The sequence below is a fragment of the Atta colombica genome, unplaced genomic scaffold (genome assembly GCF_001594045.1).
Source record: "Atta colombica isolate Treedump-2 unplaced genomic scaffold, Acol1.0 scaffold116, whole genome shotgun sequence".
NCBI lineage: Eukaryota > Metazoa > Arthropoda > Insecta > Hymenoptera > Formicidae > Atta > Atta colombica.
In genome coordinates this window covers 672,498-685,639 of record NW_017259202.1, presented here as the reverse complement: position 1 = coordinate 685,639, position 13,142 = coordinate 672,498, and the positions used below count along the sequence as shown (strand labels likewise).

The 13,142-nt window shown below is 32.8% G+C and overlaps 1 protein-coding gene across 1 annotated transcript in view; it reads left to right on the top strand.

Annotated features, from left to right (window-relative positions):
• Nucleotides 1-3,057: 3,057 nt before the first annotated feature.
• The window catches only part of LOC108694158 (ankycorbin), a 10,327-nt gene continuing 242 nt past the window's right edge, over nt 3,058-13,142 (top strand). The window contains exons 1-14 of the mRNA XM_018203465.1: nt 3,058-3,272; nt 4,085-4,419; nt 7,047-7,323; nt 7,452-7,700; nt 7,910-8,334; nt 8,543-8,798; nt 9,187-10,133; nt 10,367-10,438; nt 10,594-11,097; nt 11,331-11,731; nt 11,950-12,288; nt 12,421-12,512; nt 12,611-12,765; nt 13,014-13,086. Of these exons, the coding sequence (XP_018058954.1) occupies nt 3,058-3,272; nt 4,085-4,419; nt 7,047-7,323; nt 7,452-7,700; nt 7,910-8,334; nt 8,543-8,798; nt 9,187-10,133; nt 10,367-10,438; nt 10,594-11,097; nt 11,331-11,731; nt 11,950-12,288; nt 12,421-12,512; nt 12,611-12,765; nt 13,014-13,086 (4,340 nt within the window). The remainder of the gene's footprint in view (nt 3,273-4,084; nt 4,420-7,046; nt 7,324-7,451; nt 7,701-7,909; nt 8,335-8,542; nt 8,799-9,186; nt 10,134-10,366; nt 10,439-10,593; nt 11,098-11,330; nt 11,732-11,949; nt 12,289-12,420; nt 12,513-12,610; nt 12,766-13,013; nt 13,087-13,142) is intronic.

The window sequence follows — 13,142 nt, the reverse complement described above, 5'->3', positions numbered from 1 at the left end:
ATACTTTTCTATCAACAGTTTCTTATATTTATCAAATATATAATTGAAAACAAAAATTTCAATTACATATTATATTCAAAGTAACAATTTTATCCTCGCAACAGTCATTATTTATTAGATGGATCTCTTTACTTGGAAAACATTTTTTCAATCTTTATTTAAACAGCTATTTTTAATAATTAATTTTAATTTTATCTAAAACACGGAACTTATGAAAAAGTATAATTTATAACACCAAAATTGTAATTTTTATTAATTAAAATATCATTGGTTTTTTTATATTTCAATAATTTGTTAAGCTTTTCAAAAAATACTCTAAACTTGGTATTATTTAATTTTATATAATATACATTTTAAATTAAAATTTAATAAATAAATATTTTTGTACTTGTTTGATAAAATAAATATGTTTTTGTTGACATATTTCCGAGACGCGGTGGTATCTAAGCAACCCTTACGTGAACTTGCTCGTACTAATGCAGAGCGTTCAGTGCGTTTCCCACCCTCTAAAGGTACGTTTCACCGTCGCCATAACGAGTCAACCTCGTGGCCGAAGTAACATTTGACAATCAAATTTTGACTTTTGAAATTTGGCGCCAAAATAATGAATAAACAAAATTTAGTTGCGTAATTGCTGTAATTTATATAACACGAGGTAAGTAACTACATCAAATTCATATTGAATATTATATCGACTAAATTCTTGCATATTATTTTAATATATGACATCATATGGATATCAACACATTTATAGCATAATATTGTTCAATTTTGCATTAATCTATTTTTCATTTTAATTTATTCATTTAATTTTCTCCTCATGCTTTATTTAACATGTATTTAAAATATACGATTTTTTTTTATTAATTATGTAAATTTATATTAATAACTTTTAATTTTTGCTTGAAATATATAACTTAATAATCTGCAAAAATTTATAATCGATATTTATATACATAAATTGAATATAAATTTTTAATTGATAAAGTTTTTAAGAATACTATTGCAGTGAATAAATATGATACAAGATCTCTTTTCAATAAAAATTAAGTTTTTTATATTTTTGATTAGATACAGTTTTTTATTATGCTCAAGTAATGTTATGTAAATTTACTCTCATGTAAAGTTACTCTCACTTATCGAGAAAAGTTAAAAAGATAAAAGAGAAATTATTTATGAATTATTAAATAAATTTTTTCATTTGTATGCTCTTTCCTACGATTGTTATTAAAAAATATAAAGCATAAGAATGTGAATAAATATTGATTCATTTGTTAACTTTTATAAGTAAACACAAAATAATGCACTGTGTTTCGATCGATTGCCGATTTGGATCTCGTAAACAATAAACACGTGTAATATGTCGAAGGTGCATGTAACGTGAAAAGGCAGAGATGTTACGGTTAAATATTGACGATGCAATATCACGAAAAACGAAGGTCTCGGCGAATTATTAACGGAGCAATAACGATCGATGTGCGGTATGGTGAATTAACGAAATAATGATTTTCAGTCATTGCCGCGTTACGGCGCGAGTTCGTTGCACGTATCTATGTATGTATGCACGTATGTATAGGTACATCTTTTGCTCGAAGCTATGAACTATACATGTATAATGAAATCTTACTTACTCTCCCTTGCATCTAAGCCTCTCCCGGCTGCATCTAACCGAGCATCTAACATAGAAGCAATTTTTCTTCGGCAGAAACGATGAAATATTGATTTCGTTAATTATAATAACTGACGCAATAAGGTGTTTATAATATTTTGAAGAAGATACACAATTAACAAAATTTTGTTATTAATTTCAAGCAGGTTTTATTTATATTAAAGATTTTAATGTGTCAATATCCTATTTGCGTAAAGATACTCAGATTTAAGATAAGCTAGAGATATCTGAAAACATAAGTTTAAAATTTATTTATTTATTTAAAATTGTTTACAAGTCGAGTTTTTAAAAATTGTAATAAATGTTCCTTTTATTGAACTTAATAAATATTAAAATTAACAAATATGATTAAATAAGTTTTTTATATTGGCATCCAATTAATTCGTCATCTCTTTGTAACAAATACTAATATTAATACAATGTAAATATAAGAACATTGTCTAAACGGATGTAGAAAAAGAAAATAATAGATTTTATTCCATTAATGCCTTCGGGTCTAAAGGACATTGCATATCGCGACCTTCTAGTTAAATTAGTCCCTTGGTATTAATGCGATAATAATAAGAATGCATTCGGGAAGCTACTATATTAGCGCTATTCGATATAATATATCATTCTATCGTTGTTTTACGTATAATGAATGATAAAGATAGAATGACACAATAGCGTTAATAGCGTCTCCCCTAAGTAATTTGCTTCGTGATGGCTCGTATGGCGATCAACGCGAGGTGAAGATTAGAATTTGACACGTGACGACCTTGCCGTGGTATCAGCCATTATGGTTCTTTATAGGTATTCTCATGTTGTGACCGTTGGTTTCTATGGTAGCGAGTGACCTGGTCAGTTCACCACGTGGTCAGTAACTGAACTTTGATTTAGAATCGAAAATTTGGGTCGTACCTTAATGAATGCTTATTTTAGGATGCGGAGCATCGTTACAGATTTTACGGCAACGTCGTCCTTCACGCGTGCAGATATATAAATCAATAGTTTCATTTTTACGACAGCTCCATTTATTATCGCAGCATATTGCGAAACACTTGAAAATTTACTTATTCATCAACTTGTGTACACACACACACACACACACACACACATACACACACACATATACATACGTGCGTGTTTATTTTTTTTTATTTTGCATATGTTCATCTTATATGCTCTGTTGGCATCGAAGCCAAACTCATTGAAATTTCAAACACCACCCCGTGTACGCCCGCAATGGACGTTTTCGACCGAATTTCTTTCAAGCACCGATCTACTTCACTACTCGGGTCAAGAGACTAGACGTCCTTCTCGGCGCGATGAGTTCGATCCGTCGAGAGGTCCGAAGATGTTTCCACGCGACCGGTTGGAGTAGTCGCGAGTAGGTGCCAGAGACGGGCATGGACACTAAGACTCCGCCGATTCCGCTCAAGTCGCAGGAGAAGCCTCAACCGAAAAAAGCGGATCGCGTGGCCGACGTGTCCTTGCCCCCGCTGACACCATATCCGAATCATCGTTCGTCCAAACACAGATCGTCCGCGTCTGGTACATCGTGGTCGCAAGATCCACCTTGCGCTGTGCAGCATCAGGATCATCGCAAGAAGAGACCTTATAGGTAGAGACGCGTTCGATATTGATTTTCTTCCTGCTAACTACTTTAAATTTACTCTTCTATTTTTGTCTACAAGTCAATCTGTTTGACGGACGGAATTCAACACGATATTTCATCAAATGATTGACGTTAGCCGAATAATACGTTCTTACAATTAGTAATGCTTACAATCGGAAATAATATTCTATTATACGAATAAATGAAATATGTGCGATTTTAATCTACAGACAGACTTTCATTGCTTCATACTCGATATCATTGTGTTTTCATTGCTTTAGATATTATGTTAATGTAATGTTTTTGTTCTCAGTATTTTTATAGATTTTAACATGAATTTTAATTTATAATGCTTGTGAATTTTTTGCTCATTTTTATACCGATGAACTTTTATGATCTTGACTAACTTATACGTTATATTGCGGACACATCAGATCCACGATAACAGGATGCGATTTTATAAATAACTATTTGTTTTTTTGTTTTATTTTATTAGTAGATCCGTAGATATTTAATTTAGTAGATATTTAATTTCAGTACATTAATTTAGTTTATCTATTATATTTAAATTTGTTTTATACGTAACATTGAGGATGACCCGATCGGGCTCGATCGACATTTGTTATTTGTTATTTGCTTTAGATCATGATAATTATATTTATTTTCTTTATTTATGTTGTTGTTTTTTCATAGTCATCTTCCTAAACTTTTATTTTTAATTTTTATTATTGAATCAATGTTATGTGATGTATTATAAATTTTTTTCTTTCATATAGATTCCCTTTTTTTTTTCTAATAAGAAAAACGCACTGTTTCAGAGTATTACATATCGGCGCTACACCTTTAATGCACGCCTGTCAACAAGGTGACAGAGCAAGAGTGTTGAGATTATTGAAGGAACAGGAGGAAACGACCGCTTATAGAGATCGTACATTGAGAAACGCCCTCCATTATTGCATGGACGCGGGTACCGGAGGTGCCGTTGCCGCAGCGGCACCAGAACTGGTGAACGCTCCTGATGCCGAGGGACACACCCCGCTTCATCTCGCGGTCATCGCTGGGGACACTCAGCTGGTCGCGGTTCTTTTAGCGAACGGTGCCGATGTCAACGCTAAGGATCTCGAGGGACACAGTGTTCTCCATTGGGCCACTGGTACTTCTCTCGCTCTATTATCTCTAACATATCTTCTTTTTGGCCTGTCCCTATATATATATATATAGAGAGCACAGAAAGATTTGCTGAAACATTGCAATATTGTATGGTGGTTGCTGAATCATTGTTGCAAAATTCCAACAATGTTAAGATGTCCACTTTTTGTTATATTGCAACAAAACATTCCAGCAATATTGCAATATAATGTATTTGGATAAATTTTTTACCAAGACTCTAAAATAAAAACTATTTGTATACATAACTAACTTTAATTTTTCTATAAATTGTATTTCTAGTGATATGTGCTTTCCAAAAGCAATTTTTTATGATAAAACCATAAAATATTCCAATAAATGTAGTATTAATTCTGAAGGATAAATTTATTTATTTTTCGTAAAGATAGAGCATGTATGTGTGTGCCCTGAACAAATTACAAATATTATCCATATCAATGTAATAATACAGCTTGATAACTTAATCATGAATTAAGTTAATCGCAATGATTCTTTTTAATTCGAAATCACTCTGAGTCAATTGAAATCAATTAAAAAATGATATGAAATTTATCGATAAAGTTCGAGCGTTGATTTATCCTTGCGTTCACATCAGCCATAAATACATCGATCATATACATAATTAATATTTCGATAAATCGTTTTCAGCGGTTTAATTGCTTATTATCTTATTCAATAATGATGCATTGATTGTATCCAAACTCGATATTATACAATCTTTTGATTTCATATTTAAAATAAATATAAAACTTAGCTAATGAAACGTGATCGTCATCATAATAGATTATAAATCAATAAATTTCTTATTTAAATATAAAATGAATTATATTAATTATTATATCATAAAAACGGCTGTTAAACTAAAAGACTATACTACATAAATATTGTAAAAACTTATATTATTATTATTGTAACAATTAAAGAATTACAATTTTGCAATGTTTGTGGAATATTACATTATTAAGCATATTACTGACATATTGCGGGCATATTGTTAATTTACATTTCTGAAATACCTCTGCAATATTACATTGCAATCTATAATATCGCAACATAGCAACAATATTGCTTCAATCTTCTATGCTGTATGAGTCTTTTAAACTGCACAAATTATTTTTCTCTTTCCTTTCAGCGTTTAGCTCTTTGCACTGACGTGTTAACAAAACGTTATCTCGAGCATGTCATTTATTGTTATAGTATCTTTATTTTAGGCTGATTTACAGAAATTGTGCGTTTCATGGGTTATCTTCCTATCCAAATCTATTCTTAGAATGCCTTCTAATTGACCCGTAATTGATCCATGACTGATGTATGATTAAGAAACTTGTCGAAGATCAGGAATTAAAGAAATTTTCTGCCTAGAAGCAGAATCAGTCATCCTCTACAGAGATTCTCATATATGTATAAATTATGTTGGGTATTAAGTACTTCCCTGATGAACATTTTTCTCATAATTTTTATACGAATTGAAACATTTTTCAGAAATACTCAGAAATATTACATCTGAAATGTCTCATCTCATAATTTTTAAAAAGTATTTTAAAATTTTTTAGATTTTGTAACATTTTATCAGAAATTATATTTTAAAAATCTTAAAAATCTTACGATATTTCATATTTAACATATATGAAAAATTCTGAGAAAAGAAATGTAGATTTTTTGAGAAATGTTCCAATTCGTATGAAAAATGTAAGAAAGTTATAAAATTATAGAGAAATTCTGAAAAATTATATAGAAATTCTAAAAATTTTGAGAAAAATTTTCACCACATTTTTATTTGCTTACATGAATCAATATAAGTAAACAAACGTCATTTAATTTTTGGTCATCTTCAACAATACATGTTTTTTTTTTTCTTTTATGAGTGTGAACATATAATCGATATATATCTAACAAAACTAAAATAACGCTTGTACGCGCGCGCGTTTGGTTTCTTATACAATTGAAATCCAAGGACCGCTATTGTATGGTCAGTGAAAATGATCGCGATATGCTTTCTCGCGTGATCGCTAACGGACGTTATTCAAGACGACCTACTAACCTTCCTTGACCATTGCGGCACATTGTTTCCCCGGAGATCGGAAGGAACGATATCATCGGCCTGCATTTCAGCCTGTCATCCAACTTTTAAGAAAACTTTAAATGTACGATAGTGGACAGTTTGACCTTCCAAGAAAAAGAGGAAGAAAACAAAAATTGTAATAAAAATGAATTAAAATAATTAATTGAAAATAATAACGAAATAGAATAATAATAACATTAAATATTAGAATAATAATAATAATTGCAATAATATATACAGCTTCAGATGTTAAAGCTAAAACAAATTACGCGCGTACAAAGACTTTTTAAATCTGTAAATATACATTAAAATACAAAAGAAATCTAGATCGAAGATCTGGACTCAAGAAAATTCATTTAATAATATTATATTTGATAAATTTATCTCAGACTGTAATTACGACCTTCCGTTAATTTTTCGTTAATTACATGTATGTGAGAATAAATGATTGTACAAATCCAAAAGAATATCCAGCAGTATTATTCTTTTTCACTCTCCCTATCAAAATATTAAGAAATAACAAAAAAAGAAGATAAAAAAATGATTTTTAGTCTGTGGGGAAGCGGAATGCGTTCGATTGGTCCTCGCGGCCGGCGCGCGACCTTCCACCCCGGATTTACGTGGCGGATCTCCACTTCATTATGCCGCTCAATGTTGCGGTGCGGCTGCCACGGCTGAACTTGCCGTTCCTAAGAAGGTCGGCTTGAAAGTTTTACAAACACTTCTTGAATTCGGCGCGGACGTGAACGCGAAGGACGAAGACGGACGGCAACCAATTCTGTGGGCAGCAAGTGCGGGTAGCGTGGAGGCAGTATTGGCTCTAGCAAGGTAGACTCTTAAACGTTATTCTCTTCAATAGACCGCTTTCATTTCAGACTTTAAATGATATTTAAAAAAATAATGCTACAAAAAAATGAAGAAAGATTCGTTATTACAATTATTTTTCATTGATTTAGAGCCGGAGGATCGGCAGCCGCAGGTACTTCGGATAAAGATGGATTGACAGCACTTCACTGTGCAGCTTCGAGAGGCCATGCGAGATGCGTAGAAGTACTCGTCAACTTGTGCGGATCTCATCCGGACTATGTGGATGATAACGGTTGCTCCGCGTTACATTATGCCGCCACTTTAGGCCATGCGGATGCCACCGCTCTTATCCTTAAACTCGGGGCCGATCCCAATCGCCAAGATCGAAAGGGTAGAACGTAAGATTACCAAATTTCAATCTTAATTTTTAATCGGCCTTTTAGTAAAATAATTGATTACGATTTCCTCCCAGATAACAATTTCTTTAAATCGATATTCTACCACACTTGTTGAATCATCAATCCTCTACATATTAGATTTCAATTAGTAAAAACTAATTATAGTAAAAACTAAAAAAGTATTTTGAAGAAAATCTGATGTCTTTCAGACCAGCACTTTGTGCCGCAGCTAAGGGCCAGTTAGAAACTTTGAAGATTCTAACTCAGCATGGCGGGGCGCTTCACGCTAAAACTGTACGCGGCACAGGGATAGGACACGAGGCCGTTGCGTCCGGTAGAATTGAGTTGATAAAATGGTTAGCGAAAAAGAGACCGTCAACTTTGGATATCGCTACTCACGACGGCAAGATACCTCTTCATGTCGCGGCTTTGCACGGTTATCTGGACGCGTGCAAAGTTCTCTTGGATCATGGCGCAAGAATCAATGCGGTTCTTAGAACCAGTAAGGGTAATTCGATGACTCCTCTGGATGCAGCTCTTTATAGAGGACACAGAGACTGTGCGAAACTCATTCAAATGCATGGTGGTACCACAGCGCAGCAACTGAGAACGCATAAGACTGCACCTAACAAAGGTCAGATTAGGTGTACGCGTAGAGCATATGAACATTTGCTAAATCTAACTCGAAAACAATTGGACTGATGTAATAGATATTTTTTAAATAAATAAAATTGTTATAAATATTCATACTTTAAACATTAATATCTTGATATATATCCATCACAATATATTTTAGTAATACTTTACTATTATAACAAAATAAGTCATTGAAATAATTTTAGTTTTTACAGCAAAGGTCCGAATAAAACAGGACGAGAGCAGCACTGCCAGCGATAATAGTCCTTGTAGACGAGATCGAGGGCACAAGCATCCCGAGCTATATTATGAAGAGCGATGGATAGAAAGAAGAACACGGCGAAAAGGTAATCTGAAAAAGGTGACTCGTCGGGACAGTCGGAGTTTTAGTGAGGAAGAAGTGCGTCTGTCGAAGATATCTTCGAAAAAGGATGATAGAAGAGCTCGAAGCGAATCCGCACGGTAATTGCCTCGGATATTGCCTCATTAATGCAATGCAAAATAATAGGAAAGGAAATGTAACATTTGAAATGTATTGTAATAAACCTTTTTTCTTTACATCTCACACAATTGATACATAAAAATATACTTATTATTTTTACGAGATATACTGGCATTTTATTTTTTATTTACAAATTATCAATAACGATATAATAATAGTTAACAGAACAACTTTTTCTTCTTTAAACAGTTATATAATTTTTAATAATAAGTTCTAAAAGAAATTTAGGTGGTTGAATGTAAATAATAGAGATGGAAATTAGTTGTGTCATTTCTAAATGTCTCTTGTATTGCACTAATAAAAGTATCGATTGCATAGTGTTAAATTTTAAAATTATGTATAAATCAGTAGATATGACGATAATACCATCAATCACAATCTGCAAAAAAAACGAAGTAGAAGAATGTCAATGAGACATAAAGAGGAATATTCGAATTCATCGTTCGAATCAGATAGTTGCGATTATTCTCACGATGACACTGAAAATGGAGCAGCCAAACATCGGCAGCACGCAAAAAAACAACACAAGAAGGACAAAAGCTTTGAAACGGAAACAAAAAGTAACTTGAGAAAAGAATTAAATGATGACGATCAAAGCGTAAGCGATGACAGTTTAGAAGTGATTGTAGTGAAAAGATCATTGGAAAAAAAGTGTGAAAAAGTAGTATCTGGAAGAAGATCGAAGACACCTAGAGAATGCACAAACGAGACAAAACTGACTAAAACGCACAAACGAAGCTCTAAAAAAATGTCTAAATCCAGCAAGTCGAAAATATTTGATAAGGATAAGACTACGGTAGATCGAGATGAATCACCGGACAAGAAAGAAAAAAATGTTGTAATAGAAGAGCCGAAGCATTCTTCGGTTGAAGAGGAAGAAAGTGGCAGCGAGAGGATAACAGAATCTCGATATCGAAGAGACGCGACAGACAGTACTAGTCAGGAAACCGTAGAGCAAATGATTGTCACAGCAATGATTCACAAGGATCAGATGCCTGACACTCCAAAGTCAGTGCAGAAAACTACAAAGAAGATGAGTTCTGATGTTTTGAGAGAAAGCACGACAGAGGAGAACACGATAGAGGAAATAAAGGAAATTTTCAAAGACAATGATTTTTTAGATAAAAGTAAGGTCGCATTGCCACACAAGACTAATACGTACGATACTTCAGAGGAAAAATTACAGCAAGTAACGCAAGAAAGTTTGCAAATTAATAAAGAAGTTCAGGATGAAGAGGATAAAATAACGATGCCTATCAGCATCGAAGATGCAAATATAATTAATCAGACGCAAAGTAAGAATTTAAACGTAATAATTTTTGTTGCAAGTCTACACAGCACACTTTATCTAAGGAACATCCTTAGGATGTAGATGTCCTATAGTCCTTCTTTAACATATTTCTTGGAAGTCTGTGCTGTATAGGAAGTAAACTAAGTATTATAGCAATAATCTTTTAGTCATTGATCACACATTGAATTTAATACATTAAATGTATTTGTTAAACATTGGTTATAATCTTCCTTTTAGGTAGGTTAGATACATTCGAGAGTGTAATACCGAATGACAGCACATTGTACGAAAAGCAAGAAGCAATCGAAGGTGAGAGATTTGATAAGTTATCCGATTTAAATATCTTCAAATCCGATTCTATTAAAGATTTATTCAATAAAAAGAAAGACAGTTTTAAAAATGGAAATGAAATAAGTATAAAAATACTGCAATTTCGAAGGATCAAAGAAATTTTACGGTTGCAGTAAAGCACATCATGGGTCCGAAGGAGGGGGAAAATGGAAAATTATTGATTTCTGAAGATTCGCAGCAAGATGGAAAAATTGCCACAAAAAAAACTTTATTAGACGATAAAGAATCAAAGGCTTCAAAACAATCCGATGCGCATCAAATAAGCTATTTAAAAGAAAATGTCGAAGATGTACAAGCAATTTGTGAGGAAGTCAAAGATGCTGAATCAAAAGAGGACAAAGATAAATGCGACGATATCACAACTTTGCAAAAAATGCAGACGGATGAAACACAGAAAACAGAAGCATTAACACTTACCGAACGATCGACAGACGATGATAAAGAAAATTTAGATGATTCCGCGCGTGGAAAATCCGCAGATTTATCATCGACAGAATCGAGAGTATCAACGCTGAACGTGGAAGAAAGTTTTTCTCCAGAAAGGACGGGTTCGCCACGTGAGAAAAAGTCGGAACATATTGAAAGAGACGACGGAGAACGATTAGAAACTAAAGCAGGTAAATTGCCGAAATAAATTAAATATTTAAATATTCAAAAAATTATAAAAACACAATTAATTTATAATAACGCAGATATTAACGATTTAAATTTCTAATTAGCATTTAAAATATTACATAATTATAACTTATAATTGTCTCATTAAAAATAATGCTTGTAGCGATACTTTCAATAATATACATAATAGCGGTTTTCAATAAATAAAAATTTGTTTACCGAACAAAAATTTCAGGAGATAAAGATATTCGCTATATCGACGACAGTTTTTCGAGTTCTCCAAAGCTTTCGAGATCGACGAAAACGAGACAATCGAGACCATCTACGGGAAGGAATCTGAGAACAGGAAAGTCTTCTTCAAAGTCATCGACGAAGAGACACCCGTTTGAAAGTTCTGAGGAGCGTTCACTTCATCAAAGTGCGATAATCGCGGTATTAGACAGCCCAGAATGGGATGAAGACGAAGTCGACAAAGAAATCAGGGAAGCTCTCGGAGAGGATATGGAACATGAGACAGAGCATGAAGAAGATAATGAAATTGGTGTAATGCGAGTTTTGCCGAGCACTAGTGAAGAAGAGACTCCTAACACAGCTTTGGGTGTATCTAGAACTTCAAGAATTGACTCTTTGCCTCAAGTAACTAAAAAACTTACTTATTTTAATCCTAAATGTGTTTCATATCATTATTAAATTTATACTTTTAAACATACGTTAATGCTTATCATATAGTATTTAAACATTTTTAATATAGAAAAACATCATATCTTAATAAAAATTATTTGTTTTGTTTTTAATTTTATTTATGAATACAATAAATATTTAATTTAATATCGATCGAATATTATTATTGTTAGGTACAATCAACAACTACTAGCCGCTTAGTTACGATCGAAAATGCTGATGGCAGTCACCGAGAACGAATGTGGAGAAAACATCGTCGCGATAGTGGAGGTAGAGACAGTGGGATAGAACCAAGCCCGAGAATATCGAAAATTCCACGAAGACGAAACATAAGATGTTGTCCAAATACAGCGAAACAGCAAGCTCTCAATATGGAGACTATTACTAGAGATGTGCAAATTAGTTTGCGTCGTTATCACCTCGAAAGAAAAATTTTTTTCCAATTGATGGAATTGAAAAGATTACAGATTCGTCACGGTAGAGCAAACGAACATGTCTTAGTGAAAAGACAGGTAAGATTCTGTAACCATTATTAATATTGTAATGCGAATATAAAACATTCCTTCATAGAAATCATAGAAAAAAGAATTAAACATTTCCCTATAATTATTATCGTTGATGTACATATTTCGCGAAATTTGCAGAGCGATCTTTTTCAGGTGGATGCCTTCCACAAGTCGGGAATGTCTGGACCTACTCTTGGCGTTGCAAAATATGATCGGCCATTAACGTTCAGGTTCAATTATTAAATTAAATAATTTTTACACAGAGTGTTTAATATTAATTTTATTAGTATAATTAGTGTAATTTAATACTACGAAAATGTAATTGTAGAGAATTCGAAGCATTTCTGTATGAGCAATTAAGAAGACTGCAGGGAAGACCAACTACTCCGGACTTTTGTACCGAAGCTAAGCAATGCACGCAAAAAACTCATCGTTGTCATCACGCAACTAGCGCTTACACCTCTATTCCAATATATACCTACCGTATGTTAACATATTATCGTATTTGGATACAACACGCATTACTTTTGAGATATATTTATTAATCTATAATTACGCTCATATTTGAATATTTGAAGTATTTAATTAAAGATTTAAAGAAAACATTCTTGTCTTTTTTTGTAAATTATGTTATTGCTAAAACAATTATTCAATTTTTAAGCTTTATAATCGTTTATATAAAGCCCGAAAAGAGTCAGTTTCTGTAACGTGAATGTAGATTATAATTGCAGTGGGTGGAAGCGTCCCAGATCGAGTGGACCATCTTCCGAAAATAGAGAGTCGTGGCAGAGGACAAATGACGGTAATGACATGAAAAAAAAACATAAATCTGACTAATAACTCTGTTATAATAAACAAAA